The sequence below is a fragment of the Perognathus longimembris genome, chromosome 28 (assembly GCF_023159225.1).
Source record: "Perognathus longimembris pacificus isolate PPM17 chromosome 28, ASM2315922v1, whole genome shotgun sequence".
NCBI lineage: Eukaryota > Metazoa > Chordata > Mammalia > Rodentia > Heteromyidae > Perognathus > Perognathus longimembris.
In genome coordinates this window covers 74,245,873-74,262,077 of record NC_063188.1, presented here as the reverse complement: position 1 = coordinate 74,262,077, position 16,205 = coordinate 74,245,873, and the positions used below count along the sequence as shown (strand labels likewise).

The 16,205-nt window shown below is 38.5% G+C and overlaps 1 protein-coding gene across 1 annotated transcript; it reads right to left on the bottom strand.

Annotated features, from left to right (window-relative positions):
* Positions 1-8,629: 8,629 nt before the first annotated feature.
* Positions 8,630-12,088, bottom strand: Ubqln2 (ubiquilin 2). Its single transcript, XM_048336334.1, has one exon. The coding sequence runs from the start codon at positions 11,798-11,800 to the stop codon at positions 9,911-9,913; it is 1,890 nt and encodes a 629-aa protein (XP_048192291.1). The 5' UTR covers positions 11,801-12,088; the 3' UTR covers positions 8,630-9,910.
* Between the last annotated feature and the right edge of the window lie 4,117 nt (positions 12,089-16,205).

The window sequence follows — 16,205 nt, the reverse complement described above, 5'->3', positions numbered from 1 at the left end:
ACTTGGATTATTAATTGGTGTGTGTGTGTGTGTGTGTGTGTGTGTGTGTGTGTGTGCTGGTGGGCCCAAACTTAGAGCATGGATGTTATTTCATAGCATTTTCTTTTTTTTTTCTTTTTTTTTTTTTTGCCAATCCTGGGCCTTGGACTCAGGGCTTGAGCACTGTCCCTGGCTTCTTCCCGCTCAAGGCTAGCACTCTGCCACTTGAGCCACAGCGCCGCTTCTGGCAGTTTTCTGTATATGTGGTGCTGGGGAATCGAACCTAGGGCCTCGTGTATCCGAGGCAGGCACTCATGCCACTAGGCCATATCCCCAGCCCCTCATAGCATTTTCTATCAAGGCTGGTTCTCTACTACTTAAGCCACAGTTACACTTCTGGCCTTTTGGTGGATAACTGGAAATACGGGTCTTAGGGATTTTCCTGCTTGGGCTGGCTTCAAACCACAATCCTCAGACCTCAGCTTCCTAAGTAACTAGAACTACAGGACTCATCCACTGATGACCAACCATTGTCTATGGAGTAAAAGATTAGACTTGTAATATCAGTAAAATTACATTTGGCTTACAAAAAAGATGTAGGTGATTATATATAAAAGAACTGTTTATAGAGACATATATACACACATGTCTTTGATTTGCTTATTGAGAAGGTCTGTAATCAATTAAATCCCAGTAATAACAAGCATGCCTAAAATTCAGTTGTTTGCTTCTAATATAATTTCTTGTGTCAGTCATGGGGTTTGAAGGCACTCTACCACTTTAGCCACAGCTGCACTTACAGGTTTTCTTACTGGTTAATTGGAGATAAATAATCTGGTGGACTTTCCTTCCCAGGCTGGCTTTGAACCACAATCCTCAGATTTCAGCCTCCTGAATAGCTAGGATTATAGGCATGAACCACCAATGCCAAGCTTGCAAATCTCTTCAAAATGAAACCAGGGACTCTAATAGAAGGATAGGAAATATACAAAGCCATCTTAGAAAAACTAATAGTGCTAGTAAGCAAGAATATAATTTTAAAAAATAATACAGATGGCAATATTTGAATGGCTCATGCCTATAATCTTAGCTACTCAGGAGGTTGACATCTGAGGATCATAGTTCAGAGCCAGCCCAAGCAGGAGTCTGTGAGACTCTTATCTCCAATTAATCACAGAAAAAGCAGTAAGTGGCTCTGTGGTTCAACGGGCAGAGCGCTAGCCTTGAGCATAAGAAGCTCAGAATCAGCTCCCAAGCCCACAGATCTAGCTTCAGGACCAATGAAAAAATAAATTTAAAAAATAAATAAAGTGGGGCTGGGAATATGGCCTAGTGGCAAGAGCGCTTGCCTTGTATACATTAAGCCCTGGGTTCGATTCCCCAGCACCACATATATAGAAAATGGCCAGAAGTGGCGCTGTGACTCAAGTGACAGAGTGGTAGCTTTGAGCAAAAAGAAGCCAGGGACAGTGCTCAGGCCCTGAGTCCAAGGCACAGGACTGGCAAAAAATAAAAAAATAAAAATAAATAAAAAATAAATAAAGTGATACAGATGGGTCAACCTCAAAAAGCATTGAATGGCCACAACTGGAAATATTAAGGAAAAATCATTGAATTTTGTTATAGCCCAAAGTATAAAATAAATATTATTGAGTCCATATGGACATAAAGTGCTCAGGGACAATGCCCAGGCCCCAAATTCAAGCCCAAGGACTGGCACAAACACACACACACACACACACACACACACAATCTAACTGATACTACCTCCAGGGTAGTCAATATCAGTAAGGTCATACTGATACTTATTGCTTTAAAAGGTCCAAATAACAGATATATTATAATTGAGGACATTACACAAAATACAGGCACTTTTCAAGTCTGTCAATATCGTCAGAAACCAGACAACTCTGAAGTGTTATCATAGTAAGAGTGTTAAAGAGATGTGATAACTAAATATAAATAATATGGTATCCTGGATAGTTCGCATGAGCAGGAAAAATATTAGTTGAAAACTAAAGAAATCTGAGTGAAGTATATACTTAATAATACTTTGATTTACTTTATCACCTTTGTAGCAAATATACCATACTAATATAAGATCAACAACAGGGAGAAAGTTAGTATAAAGTATATAGGAACTGTCTAATAATTTTTGTGTAAATCTAAAACTATTTAAACTCACATTTTATTTAAAAACAAGTCAAAAATAGGTAAATCCATTTAGATACAGGAACATACCCAGGTATGTAAGCAAGAGTCTAAGTGAAGTAAGAAGGCAAATAATCTCCCCATGGCCTCTGATCAGATGACATGAGGTACACTTAGTTCAAGGTCCATGCGGAAGGCCAATATTTACAGGGCAAATATATGAAGCTACTTACTCAATGTAAAAATATATGGAGGGAACCCTCAATTAGCTAGCAAAAACAAAGTTGTACACGTGTACACACACACACACACACACACTTCTGATTCAATTCACATTCCTCAAATATGGAATTTGATGTATATTTTAGCCTGTCACTAATATAAGGATGCTTTTTGTCCAGAACCTCAGAATCCTAGGGCAATTTATGAGGCAAGCTCTCTTGCCACTAGGCCATATTCCCAGCCCTAGCAATTTATAAAGAACATAAATGACTTACCATCTTAAGATAATAATACTCATTTGGGTGCATCACATAAGGAAAAGCACAAATTTTCTAAACAGATCACTCTCAGGTTTTATTTGTCAAATGTTAAAAAACGGCCTTCATCATGATTTAACCTACTCTGCCCTACTATTGCTCCCCCCCACCCCATCTATGATGGGCTGACATCATAAGGGTTAAGTGAAAATAAAATTTTCCTCCCCTACAAGAAATGGCTTCTAGTCAGGTACCAGTTGCTCACACCTATAATCCTAGATACTCAGGAGGCTGAGATTTCAAGATGGAGGTTTGTGGCAGTCCAAGGAGGAACATCTGTGATATTCTTATCTCCAATTAACCTCCAAAAACCTAGAGTGGAGATGTGGCTCAAGAGGTACAAGCCTTGTGCAAAAAACTAAAGGACATTATCCAGGTTCTGAGTTCAAGCCTGAGTATTAGCTCACACGAAAACATGGCTTCTGCTGTCACTTTACATTCTTCAATCAGTTCCAGCTTCCTCTCACACTGTATACTTCAGGGTATGGGAATACTACAAAGAGAAAAAATATCAGAGTACCTTTGTACTCTCCTCAACCAGAATCCTTCAATATAAGCACCTCTACTATTTTCCCACAACCACGCTCTCAGCACTTCATGACATTTAAGATCTGGTACTCTGGATCCTTTTCCTAGGTATAGCATTCAAATTAATATGAACAATAAATTTACTTTGATTGTATATATCAACACAGGTGTGCACTCTACTTCTGAGCTTGCTGTTTATTACTCAACTAAGAAATGCAGGATAGAAGTCTGTGTAACATTTCATCCAGAAACAACTTTGAGTCCAGACCTTGCAACTTCAATAAGAAGCCATGCAAAGCATCTTGGAGTTTCTCTAATCCAAAATTCTACCTGCATAACATCTTCTTGAACATTTCTACAAAGTGAGCCTTTGCTTAAACATCTCTAGAGGAAAAAGTATCTTCAATTAATTGCTAGAAAGCTCCTAAGAATAAAGAGCCAAAATTCGGATTCCTTGTATCATCTGCATTAATCTGCCCTCTGGAGGTACTCCAAGTAAATGTCACTGTTCTTTTGCCTCCTAGGTCTTCAATTACTTGAAAATATCCAAACTCTTCTTTAGACTGAAAGCATGCTTGACCTTTTCAATAATTGTTCTGTGTCTGCTTGTAACTTAGTCTCCATTTCAGTCACTTTTCAGAAGTTTTTATCTATCTTATTTGCTACATTCTGATATGATCCAATCTCCCAAAATAAGCTATCAACTACAGAAATAAATATTCCTTCTTTGTTCTAGGCACCATGTCTGTTAATGAAGCCTAAAACTTCATTATACATGGGTGACCTATAGCCTCGTATTGATAACTCAGGTTGATCTCTTGGTGAATTAGAATCAGCGTCTTCTGCATAGATACTCTTGTTAAACCACATAGCAGGCAACTCTAGGTAATTGTGTTTTGGAAATACATATAGCAATTCATAGTTGATTTTATGCAATTTATTACTGCTATATTTAGGTTTCTTTCTCAGATTCTAAGCACTTTTGGGGTCTTACCAATGAACTAATGTTCAACACATTTATTCTGCCATCTAGTTATGTATTTTCTGCAATGGGATAGATATGCAAGTTGCTATTTTCATGCTAGTCATTAAGTATAACCCAGTGGGACAGACCTGAAGTGAGAAATTTCTGCTCATATTGACTACTACACTTTGAACACATCTGTCCAAATTACAAATTCATATGCGGTCCAGCCATTATCATCAAACTCGTTACTCCATTTTATTTTCAAGGATACTTTTAGGAATTGTCAGATGCCTTAGTGAGGTACTCAGTGTTTACTGCCTCCTAGGTCTCTGGAAGGCATCAAACATCCTGCCAAGCAGCTGAAGCACAAGTGGTCCAAGTGATTGCCAATTAAAAGACATACCGTAAGTATTAGGCCATCAGGGACAGATGTATTAAAGGGCAGTTTCAAATATTAGTCATAACTTGATAGCCAGAAAAGCTAATCTCTAAATTTCAGTTATTGATCTGTGACAAAGCTGATTTTCACATGTACATTCTTGTGTAACCTGCTCTAGGATGAATAGCAGCAATAATATATTTATTTAACAAGAGATAATACACTGCCTGAACAACATCCAGGCCTGTCTGCAGGTATATAAATTCCTAAATCTGATAGGTTAATAAATAGTCCAGCATAGCTTAGTAGAATTGGAGAGGGTGTATCATGGATTAGTTAACACACTGGAATCTCAGAACTAGGTTTAAATATTGACCCTTCCACTTAATAGCAGTGTGACCTTATGGAAATTATTTAACATCAGTTAGCTTGTTTTCTTACCTATGAACTGGAGAAGATAAAGCAGTGCCATCTTCTAAAGTTATTGTAATTGAACATAACAGAGACTATGTTAATGATATGGCTACCACAATCTGAGAGAAATTTAGTGTAACAAGACAGTCATAAAATCCATGTTAGAGGAAAGTAATCATTTCTTTTCCTCTATCATGCTTATCAATTATTGTTTTAATTATTGTTTTAATTATGATTATGATGTTTTAATTATGATTTCTCTGAAATCGGGTTTGTAAGGTCATATTAGGCCAAGTCATTCTAGAGTTGAATTTTGAAAGTGTTATCTTAAAGATCCCCATCCTGTGCTCAAATAGCTCAGTACAGCTGGACTTCTATGCTTCAATTCATACTCATTTGAACAATAATATTGTCCTTATATGTTCAGAAAAACATGTTTTTTTGAGGTTGGATTGCTCAGACTGTTCAGTATCAGGGTTTAAAGCCACTTTAGCCAAGGGTTTTCACTCATCCTCAAAATGTCTAAAGACTATGTCCATTACTTGGTAAAATAGGCTCTTTGGTATGGCTTGTCTGATATCTGCCAAATTATGATTCTGTTTTCTGTATTTACTAAATTGTTTTTTCCTCAATTCTCTTAACAGATTTGGGGGGAAATAACATAAGAATAAATTCTTAATATTTGCACTCACACAGATCAACTGGGAGACAAAAATCTGAGCAAAACCTGTAGAAATAATAAGAACAGAAGAACTCTCAAGGAACTTCTGAAACACATAATATTGGTGTAGCCGTGTTAAATATTACCAACCTGAGGAAATTATGTGATATCTTGACATATGAGGAAAATCATGGCAGAAACACACTTAAACTTTCTAGTTTAAATAAACAAGGATTGGGTGGAGAAAGTAATGGCGAATTTAAAAATCTCTTGTATAATAAATACTTTTTTTTTACTTTACAAGGACTGGGGAGGGGAGAAGGCAATGGAAAAGTCCAGGATGAGAAACTCTTAGAAGGCAGAGGAATACTGAATTATATCTACTGCATTAAAGCTTCCCAATACATATATATGTATATATATTTTTAATATAATAATACCTAATTAGAAATGTCAGACTCACCAGAGTCTACACTTTTCCATTTACTAAGTTAAGCTGAATGATAAAAAAAAAATTGTCATCAAGTAAGTCTGATTCTTTGACTGGAGCTACATCATCATCATCATCATCATCATCATTTTATGCTGGTCCTGGGGCTTGAACTCAGACTGGGTGCTGTCCCTTAGCTCCTTTTTCTCAAGGCCAGCGCTCTATCACTTGAACCATAGCGTCACTTCCACGTTTCTGTGATTAATTGGAGATAAGAGTCTCACGGACTTTCCTGCCTGGGCTGGCTTTGAACCGCACTCCTCAGAGCTCAGCCTACTGAGTAGCTAGGATTACAGGTTTAAGCTATCAGTGCCCAGCTGGAGCTACATTACTAGAGGATAATATTAAAATTCTGGACTTGAGACTTTTGTGATCATGAGACATCACTGTTGACCCTACCACCCTGATCCCTGGGTTAGGCCCTTACAGCAATTTCTCTCCATCTGTTCCTATTTTGACACTGCAGATCAATAAAGTTTAAAGCAAGCTGCCCTCTCTCATAGGGCAAGGTTAGCCACACCCAAATAGCTATTTCTCCTGATCATGGTTTCTCAACTGACTTGGTTTTAACGTGATGCAAGAGGCTCCTTTAGTGAACCTTTAGTGTATGTTACCCTTTAGTGTATTTTAATGTTGTATATCTGCCCCCTACTGTCCACTCCACCCACAACAAATGGAGAAAGTACACACAGGATACAAGCACATACCTGCAGTAGAGGACAAAGGAGCAAAGAAGTAAAAATTTCAGGTGGTGAAATGCTCCTGCTAGGATAGCCTCCAGTCTTAGTTCCCTCTCTACCACCATATCCTGTGAAATTGCTTAGTCTGTAATATAAACTTCCACAACCCAGAAAATTATAGGGTGATAACCCAGTAAACAATGATATGACGAGTCACTCCACTCTTATTGTTGGTAAAGGGATAGCAAATCAGGATATATACCTTTTAGGTCAGTAGTGAATAAATGGTGTGAGAAATAATGTACCAATAATAGATGAAAATAAAATTTAATTAAAAGAGTATAAAAAGAACCTGCAATATGAGAAAATCATACCCCATAAGTGATAGGAGGAAGAACAGGTAAATCTAATTTAAAAGATGCTAAAAAGTTATTTTAAAAATCAAATGAACTAGAAAGCAGAAAAATAATAGACTTAATAAAGTCTTTGACCTTTTCAGGAAGAAAAACAAAATATATTAAAATTAAATATTTGGCAAAGCTAACTAAGGAATGTTCTGTACCTTCAGTATTTAATGAAACTTATCTGTTAAATTGACTGAGCCAGGCCTCATACAATATCCACATTCTTATGGCCACTTATTGCTATTTTCTATTCCTCTAGCTTTAGCATTTATTTCTAAAATTATCTAAATCTTTAAAGTTCTTCAATTTATTGTGGAAGCATATTTGGAAGGTTAGTTCAAGTTTACATATCATATAGGAATGAAATAATAAATCACCATTGCCTAAGCTATTGTTCTGAGAAATACTGATAGGCCAAATGTAAATAGGTATATTTTCTTTTTTTACTATTAAAATATAATAACCAATATTTATTGTACAATTAATCTCTAATAAGGACTAGAATATACAGCATTTATATACTTGCCTGTCAGAGGATTTTTCTTCATAACTCCATTTAGAACTGCTGCAGGAGATATATTCTTGTTAAAAGTATTTAGCACTGTTAGAAAATGTATTTAGCCTATGCAGTCAATAACTATGTTAGAAATTTTGAAAAAGAGAATATATAACATCACTAATATGATTGCTTGCTTACCACAAAAACCCAAGGATCAACTGAGTATGTAAAATTAATATTTTCATAAATTGTTCATTTAAACATCTCTGAAAATAAAGCTCCTATATTGTACAAAATAACCACAAAGGAGTTCCCACTAAGCAGTATTATTGTGCTTTTTATATGTGTATATTACCTAGAAATATAGCTGTCACAAATTATACAGGACTTAAGAACCTCTTGATAGATATAAAAAGTTTTAAAAATAAAGCAACATTTTTCTGGAAAGCCATATAATTGCATAGGTCTTGCAACTATTTTTATTTAAAACAAGCCCAACCAAATTTTCAGTAATTGTTATTGGAAAACTGCAATGCTCATCTGATAAAAAAAAAAACATGTCAGAATTGTCAGAAAATTTTAAAAAATGTGTGGAATAGGAGGAGTCACCCTAAGAGATATAAAATCTTATTTCTAACTCAATAGCCACAGGTTGGATGATATACCAGGGCTACAATGTTCAGTAGAACTAAAGACATTTCAAATACAAAAGAAAGGAATCTGTATATTTCAGATATGGGGGGAGGAGAAAAACATCAACAAAATTAGATACGCCTTTGGGGGACAGTAAGTTAGAACACTTAAATCCAAATAATGATTTCAGATTAAAGGTGAACTGTTGGATTATATCTATATTCTCTTGGGGTGGTCTAACATATCTAAACATGACTCTAGGGTCAGAAGGCAAAAAAGGAGAAGATTTATCCGTTTTTTATTTTTTTTATTTTTTTAGTCATTTTTAATGCATTTTCCCTGTGCACAAGAGAAATAACTGATTAAGTCAAAAGATACACTTTCCTTTATACATAGCAGTTAAAGAAATGCAAACATCACATGACACTTCCAGCAAAAGTTACATTTCCAATTACAACTCAAAATGCATATTAGGGTCTCTTTATGGGAGAAGCTGAGAAGGAACTCTTAGGTAAAAAGCACTTTCCTGGCATTACTACACTGACCCTTCAGGGTGCACAAAGATTAAGGTCATATACAGTCAATCTGCAAATGTTGACACAATGTTACACTGTTTAAGTTTTCTGTACAATTAAATGTATACTTAAGAGATACCAGGATAAACATTTCTACTATATTTTAACTGAACTTGCCTAGCCAACATTTTCACTGAGAAATTTATCAAATATGCTGTAAGATTCTACAAAATTGTGACACATACCTAAATCCAGAAATAGTTCTTACGTTCTTTCTTATTTGGGTTACACATATTCTGCTCAGATTCTACAGTAATACTTCTAGATGTACAGTTTCAATTGTGCTTACTGTACTGTATACAAATAATAGCAAAAATGACCAATGAATGGTATAAATCTTACAGCATTTTGCTAGCAAAAATACATGCCAAAGTCACAATAAGCAATATTGTACCACAAATTAGAGCTTCAAATAATTTGCTTCTGTTTTTAATATCTTCATTCTACATTAAATTACTATCATAGGCTAATGTTTAAAATGCAAATAAACTGGACATCTGTAGGACAAAACTTGTTCACCCAACTGTGAAGGCTGTTAACCTGTTTCCAAAAATCACAATAAATGCAGAATAAAGAGAAGTGTTTGCATGCAACACCTTTTGAGTGAAACAGCATTGATTCCCACCATTCAAAACAGAGAAGGAAGGAAACCAAAAGAAGGAAAGAAGGAAGGAAGGAAACAAAGAGGGAGGGGAGAGGGCAGGCGGGAAGGGAGAGAGGGTGGGTGGGAGGGGCGAGGAGAAGGAGAGGCGAGAGGGGGAAAAAGAAGGGGAGGGAAGGAGGGGGAGGGAAAGAGGCAAAGAGGCGGGAGGGTAGGAGGGGAGCTGAAGGGGGGGAGGGGAAGAAGCTAGAGCGAAGGACTCCACCTTAAAATGCATATTAGATTTTTAACTAGACAGATTTAAAAGAATCAAAATGAAAGTAAAGCAAGATGTGTGTGTATGTATGTTTAAAGATTTAAGAACCATTATCAAAAATAAGATACATTTTTTTCAAGGTACAGAAATGTAATTACGATGGCTGGGAGCCCAGCAGCCTCTCAATGGCTGCATTGATGTCGCCTCCTGTTGCTATTAGGGCCTGCAAGTTTGCTTCACGGTTTAAGAACCCCATGGCGTTGAGCTGTTCCAGTTGCTGCTGAAATCTGACTTCTGGATTCGGCAGCTGTGGAGGATTTGCTCCAGCCAAAGCCTGCACCATTTGCTGAATGAACTGCTGGTTGGGTCCAGATTCCGATGTTGGAGTCGTGGTCTCACTGGCTGCAGAGCTGGTCACAGTGGGCGCGGTGGGGCCGCCAGAGCCGGTGGTGCCAGGAGAGCTTGCAGGGGGGCCAGTGGGTCCTATGGGCCCAATAGGGCCTATCGGAGTAAAAGGAACTATAGGACCAATGGGGCCTATAGGAGTGACTGGGCCTACAGGAGTAATTGTGGTTCCCAGCACCCCCACCCCCACACCTGGAGTGAAGCTTGGAATGAGGCCAGGCGCTTCAGTGGCTAATGTCTGTAGCCCCTGCTGGATCTGCATTAAAGCCTGCATCGCTCTGGGGTTTGACATGGCTGCCAATGTATCTGGATTCTGCATCTGCTGCAGGAAAGCCGGGAGCTGGGGACGCATCTGCTCCTGCAGCTGAGGATTGGCCGTAAACAGTGGGCTACTCAGCATCATCTGTGCAGCCAGATCTGGATTCTGGCTCAGCGACTGCATCATGTTTCGCATGTAGGGTGCGGACAGCATATTCTGAATCAGCTGAGGGTTTTCAGTTATCTGTTGCAGCAGGCTCTGCATGCCTGGAGTACTGAAGATGCTAGCGACATAATTAGCTGCAGCCACAGTGTTCCCAGTAGTATTGCTGGAGCTGCTGCCAGACCCGGTACCACTGCTTGTAGTGGTGCTGGTGGTCGTAGAACTCTGAGTAGCCGGCGGTGGCGCCCAAGGGTTGGGCAGTGGATCCCGATTTTCAGTGCGGGAAGGCTGAGTACCTTCCCCAGAGGAGGAATTGCTCCCCACCGAGGCAAAGGGGTTACCCCCAAACTGCTCTTGTGCGGCATTCAGCATCGGTTCTTGAATGTCAGTGTACATGCGCCGTAGAGCATTGTAGCCACCTGGGATGCTTTCGAGATTGCTGAGAGCCAGATCTTGATTTCTCATCATCTCTTGCATCATGGCTGGATTCCTGGCAATTTCGAGAGTCTGCCTCATTATATCTGGGTTGTTGAGCAGATGACTGATTTCTGGGTTTCTCTGAATCAATTGTTGCATCTGTGGATTGGCCATAATGAGCTGCCTCATCAGATCGGGATTCGAAAGCATGCTCTGAACAAAGGGATTTTCCATGATTTGGATCATCATCTCGGGGCTGGCCATTAGCTGCTGCTGCATCTGGTTCTGAAGCTCAGAGAAGTTGGTGGTGCTCAAACCCAGACTGCTAAGGCCTGCAAGTCCTCCCAGGCTCCCCACCCCAAACGGGTTGCTATTTGTGGTAGTAGGTGTGGTGTTACTTCTGGGAGTCGATGCTGTGGTGGTAGTAGTAGTTGCCGCACCAGTGCTAGACTGCGTGGTGGACTGGCCCTGCTGAGGTCGGTTCTGGCTTTTGATGACAAGGTGAACGGTCAGTCCATCATGGATGCCATGCTGGCTCAGGGTATCTTGATCTTTTAAGATTTTTCCGGCAAAAATCAGCACGAGCTGGTCGGTTTGGGATTTGAAGCGTTTCGAAATCGCTTCCTTGAACTGCTGCACCGAGCTATTCTCGGGCACCGCGAACTCCTCTTTCTCTTTGGGAGTCTTCACAGTGACTTTGATGATTTTGGGCTCGGCCGGGGCAGCAGCTGCCGAGCCTGGGGCCGGAGCTGGGCCGCGGGAGGGGCGCGGGGGACCGCTGCTCTCGCCATTCTCAGCCATGGCGGCCGCGGTGACGCAGGCGGGCAGGGAAGGCGCTGGTGAGCAAGAGAGAGCGCGAGGGAAAGAGGAAGGAAGGAGGCGCCGCTGCAGCGGGGCTGGGCCTGGCCGGGCGAGCAGCGCGGAGCACAGTACCTCAGTGATGGAGACTGCGGTTCCCCCCGGTCCTTGGATGGAGACTGGGCTTCAGCGTAGGCCGCGAGCTGAGGTCTCGGAGCTCAGGTCTCTGGGCCTTCTCCACCGCCGCCTTGTGATCTGTCCGCGCGCAGTCCCAGCAACTCCTGCAGCCGCTCCGCCCGCTCCTCCCCGCCCCGGCCCCTCCCCCAGCTCCCCGCCTCCCCGCCCCACTTTGCTGACGCGGCGCCAGGCCCTGATGGATAGATTTGACTCCGTGGAAATTAAAAACTTCGGCACTGACTGAAAGGGGAAGGGGAAAAAAAAAGAGGGAGAGAAAGAAACAAACAAAGAGAGAGAAGGGAATGGACACAGCAGTAGACGATCAGTGAAAAAGAGGAGAGGCAAGGAAGGAGGGAGGGGGGAAAGGAAGGAAGGGGGAATGGAGGGAGGAGGAAGGAGGGAGGAGGGAGAAAGGGAGGGAGATAGAGAACAGGGACCGGGAACCGGGAACCAGCTTTTTCTTTTTTACAAGGCATTGAAAAACCAATGGAGAATATGCATAGATACGTACACATATGTATGTGTATATATATGTGTGTGTGTATATATATATATATATATATATATATATATATATATATATATATATATATACAATCTGTAAGGCAGGGAAAGGGTGAAAACCTGGATTGGACGATTCCCATGTAAAAGACGAAAATTGAATAGTAAAGAGCTCTGACAAAGCAAAAAGAGACATGGAACACCCCAATGGGGGAAGGGAAGAAGACAGGGCAGGAGCGTGCATTTTACAAAAGAAGTGCAAATGGCCAATAGGCATATAAAAGGGCGTTTAAACTCACTAGCAATCAAAGAAAATCCTATTAAAACAATGAGATTTCACTTTCGGTTTATCACACTAGCAAAGATGAACAATTATGATAAAGCTTGTTGACCGAGAGCCCAGAAAATGCACTATCATGCTAGTTGACAGTGTAAATCGTTTTAATCACAGGGTAGTTGGAAAATACAAGGGGACATTTTAAATAATTCTGCCTTTATTTAGAAATACCTCATCTACAGACCTCATCTAAGAAAATGATCGGATAAGAATGTAAAAATATGTATGTATAAAATGTATTTACACTGTAGCATTTAAGAAATAATAAATATTTTCAATGTCTGCTTACATGGGGTTAGTTAAGCATACTATAATTTTACTACACAATAAAATAATATGCAATGTGTTTTAAAGATGGATGGTTATGTGATCTAAAATATCTTTAAAGGTGTACATAAAATACACTGCATGTACAGGAAAATCATGGAGTGTTTTCAACATTGGCTTCATATATTTCTGCCCAATTAGGAACAATACAGGCATGAACAATTCAGTGTAAAATACATTAAATATATTCCAAACTGATTTTAAACAATTTGTCTGTGTATGTGCAGAATATAAATCTGGAAGGTTGTATACTAGTGTGATATAATGGTGATTTGTGAATGTTGAAATTACAAATAATTCTTATTTAATATTGTAAGATTTCAAATTTCCTGTTTTTTATTAGCAATCACTGCATTTATGTTTCAGAATGAAAATGCAGGTACAAATTGACAGGCACACAATAGTGGTGGCAGACATTTAAATATCTGATTCATTACTGATTATGTGAGATAAATAAAAAATGTAGAAGCACTGATGAAGAAAACATGAATATTAGAAGAAATAATTTTAAACTTATGTACATATTTCAAATTCTGATTTAAGCCATACAGAAAATCATTTTTCTTTCTCAAATACCTGGGGACAATTTAACAGCATTTTCAAGTCATTAGGTCGCAAAGACCTCAATAAATCTGGAGATAGGGAAAGAATACAGATATGTGGTATCACTCAATGATTACAGTTACATGAAATCATTATATATCATATGGTTAATGTGAATTACATAATTCAGAGTTAAAAATGAATAACTTTAAATAAATTAGTATGCATAGATTTCTGAAACTTAATTAATTAGCACATACCTTGCATCAATGGTATCTATACATGCATTCAAATGTATATGAAATGTTCTATTTGAAACATACTAGAAGACTTGTGGGTGTGTAGGTCAATGGTGGAGCACTTACCTAGCATGTGTGAAGCCATAGGTTCAATTCCCACCTTGACTAAAGAATGAAAACAGAAGTATATTGTAAAGAGTGATACCAAACTTAAACCCATAAGGAAGAGGAAGTGAAGTGGGATTCAGGGTAGTAACTAAAGGGAACTTAAATTAAATCTTTAAAAATGTATTTTATCTTTAAAATGGAAGCAAATAAGACAAAATATCAGTAATAGTTAATCCTAGGTTATGAGAATTCATATTCACGTGTTTTATAATGTCGTATTTTAAATTTTCTCCCAAAAAATGAAAAATTGAGAAAATGTCACAGGCCATCTTTCATTTCAAATGAATAAACCCAGTTTTTTAATAATATATATATTTATTATCAAACTGAATTACAGAGAGGTTACAGTTTCATACATTAGGCATTGGATACATTTCTTGTACTGTTTGTTACCTCCTCCCTCATTCCCCCCTCCCCCCTCCCCCTTTCCCTCTCCCCCCAATGAATTGTTCAGTTCATTTACACCAGTTTGTAGTTGTTTGTCTTTTTTTACCATGTGTCTCGATTTTGGTATTCCCTTCCAATTTCCTAGTTCTAATACCAGTATACCTGGTTTCCAATATACTCAGATAAGATACAGAGATAGTGTAGGTACAACCACAGGAAGGTGATACAAGAAGATCATCAATAATAGAGGCTACAGTTACATATGGCACGTTGAAAGTAGTTACAACTGTGATATAACAATCGTTTCCATAACATGGAATTCATTTCACTTAGCATTATCTTATGAACTGTTCATAAGGGTATAGCTATTGAGCTCCTGTGATCCTCTGCTGTGACTTGCCTAAACCTGTGCTAATTATTCCCTATAAGGGAGACCATAGAGTCCATGTTTCTTTGGGTCTGGCTCACTTCACTTAGTATAACGTTTTCCAAGTCCTTCCATTTCCTTACAAATGGGGCAATGTCATTCTTTCTGATAGAGGCATAAAATTCCATTGTGTATATGTACCACATTTTCCTGATCCATTCTTCTACTGAGGGGCATCTGGGTTGGTTCCAGATTTTAGCTATGACAAATTGTGCTGCGATGAACATTGTTGTGCTGGTGGCTTTAGTGTGATTATTAAACCGAGATTTTAATAGTGAAAGTGTGAGGTGGAAAAAACAACCACTTGAAAACTAAAATAAAACTGAGCACTTGTGTATGTGTGTTGGTTTGGGAGCTTGAACAGGGACCCCCCTCTGAGATGTTTTTTGTTCTAGGCCAGGATTCTAGCACTTGAGCCATAACACTAATTTAGGCTTTTTGGTGGTTAAATCGAAGATAAGAGACAGATTTTCCTACCTGTGATGGCTTGGAACCCTGCTCCTCAAATTTCATTCTCCTGAGTAGGTAGGATTAGAAGTGTAAGCTAGCAGCACCCTGCATAACTGAGCAATTTTAAGACAACATATAAATCAAAATTCTTATGGTATGAATATACAAAAATAATGATGAGAAAGAATATTTCAACAGTTATGTATGTATGTCAATTATTACCATTTTTGTGTTAGGAACTTGCTAAGAATACAGATTTTAACTGTGGATATTATCTGCTAAGGCCTATAAGCTCAGCTACTTGCCAAGCAATACAAAGGACTATGGACGTGGCTAAGTGGTAAAAATGCTTTGCTGGAGTTCCTGGGTTTGATTCTTAGTACAACAAAACATTTTTGACAAAAGAATGAAGACCTTGAGAACTCATCACAACAAATTGAAGAATCTAAATTCTTATCAAGCTTCAGTTTAATAAAATTTGATTTACTCTGCAATATGTGGATAAGCTCAGAATCAAATTTGTATAAAGACTTTAAACAATAAAGAGCGAATATAAGTGAGTTAAATATTCAAATGAGAAAGACAAAAAATAAAGAGAGAAATAAAGTGTCAGATACAAAATAATAAAGGTAAACATTAATGAACATACAATAAAACAGAATTTAAATAAATATAAGTTCTTTTAAGAAACAAAACAAATAGATAACCATTATTATTTCAGTGGTTCTAAGCTTAACATTTCTTCACCAATGTACACAACGGAGGAATAAAAGTGCACTCCCCATAAGTCACTGAGTTCACTTATATTACAGATTATGTGATTGAAATTTTTCACATTTTATTCCTATCTGT

Bases quoted from the DNA above. Each gene is read 5' to 3' on its own strand.
- Ubqln2 (XM_048336334.1), bottom strand. From the start codon at position 11,800: ATGGCTGAGAATGGCGAGAGCAGCGGTCCCCCGCGCCCCTCCCGCGGC.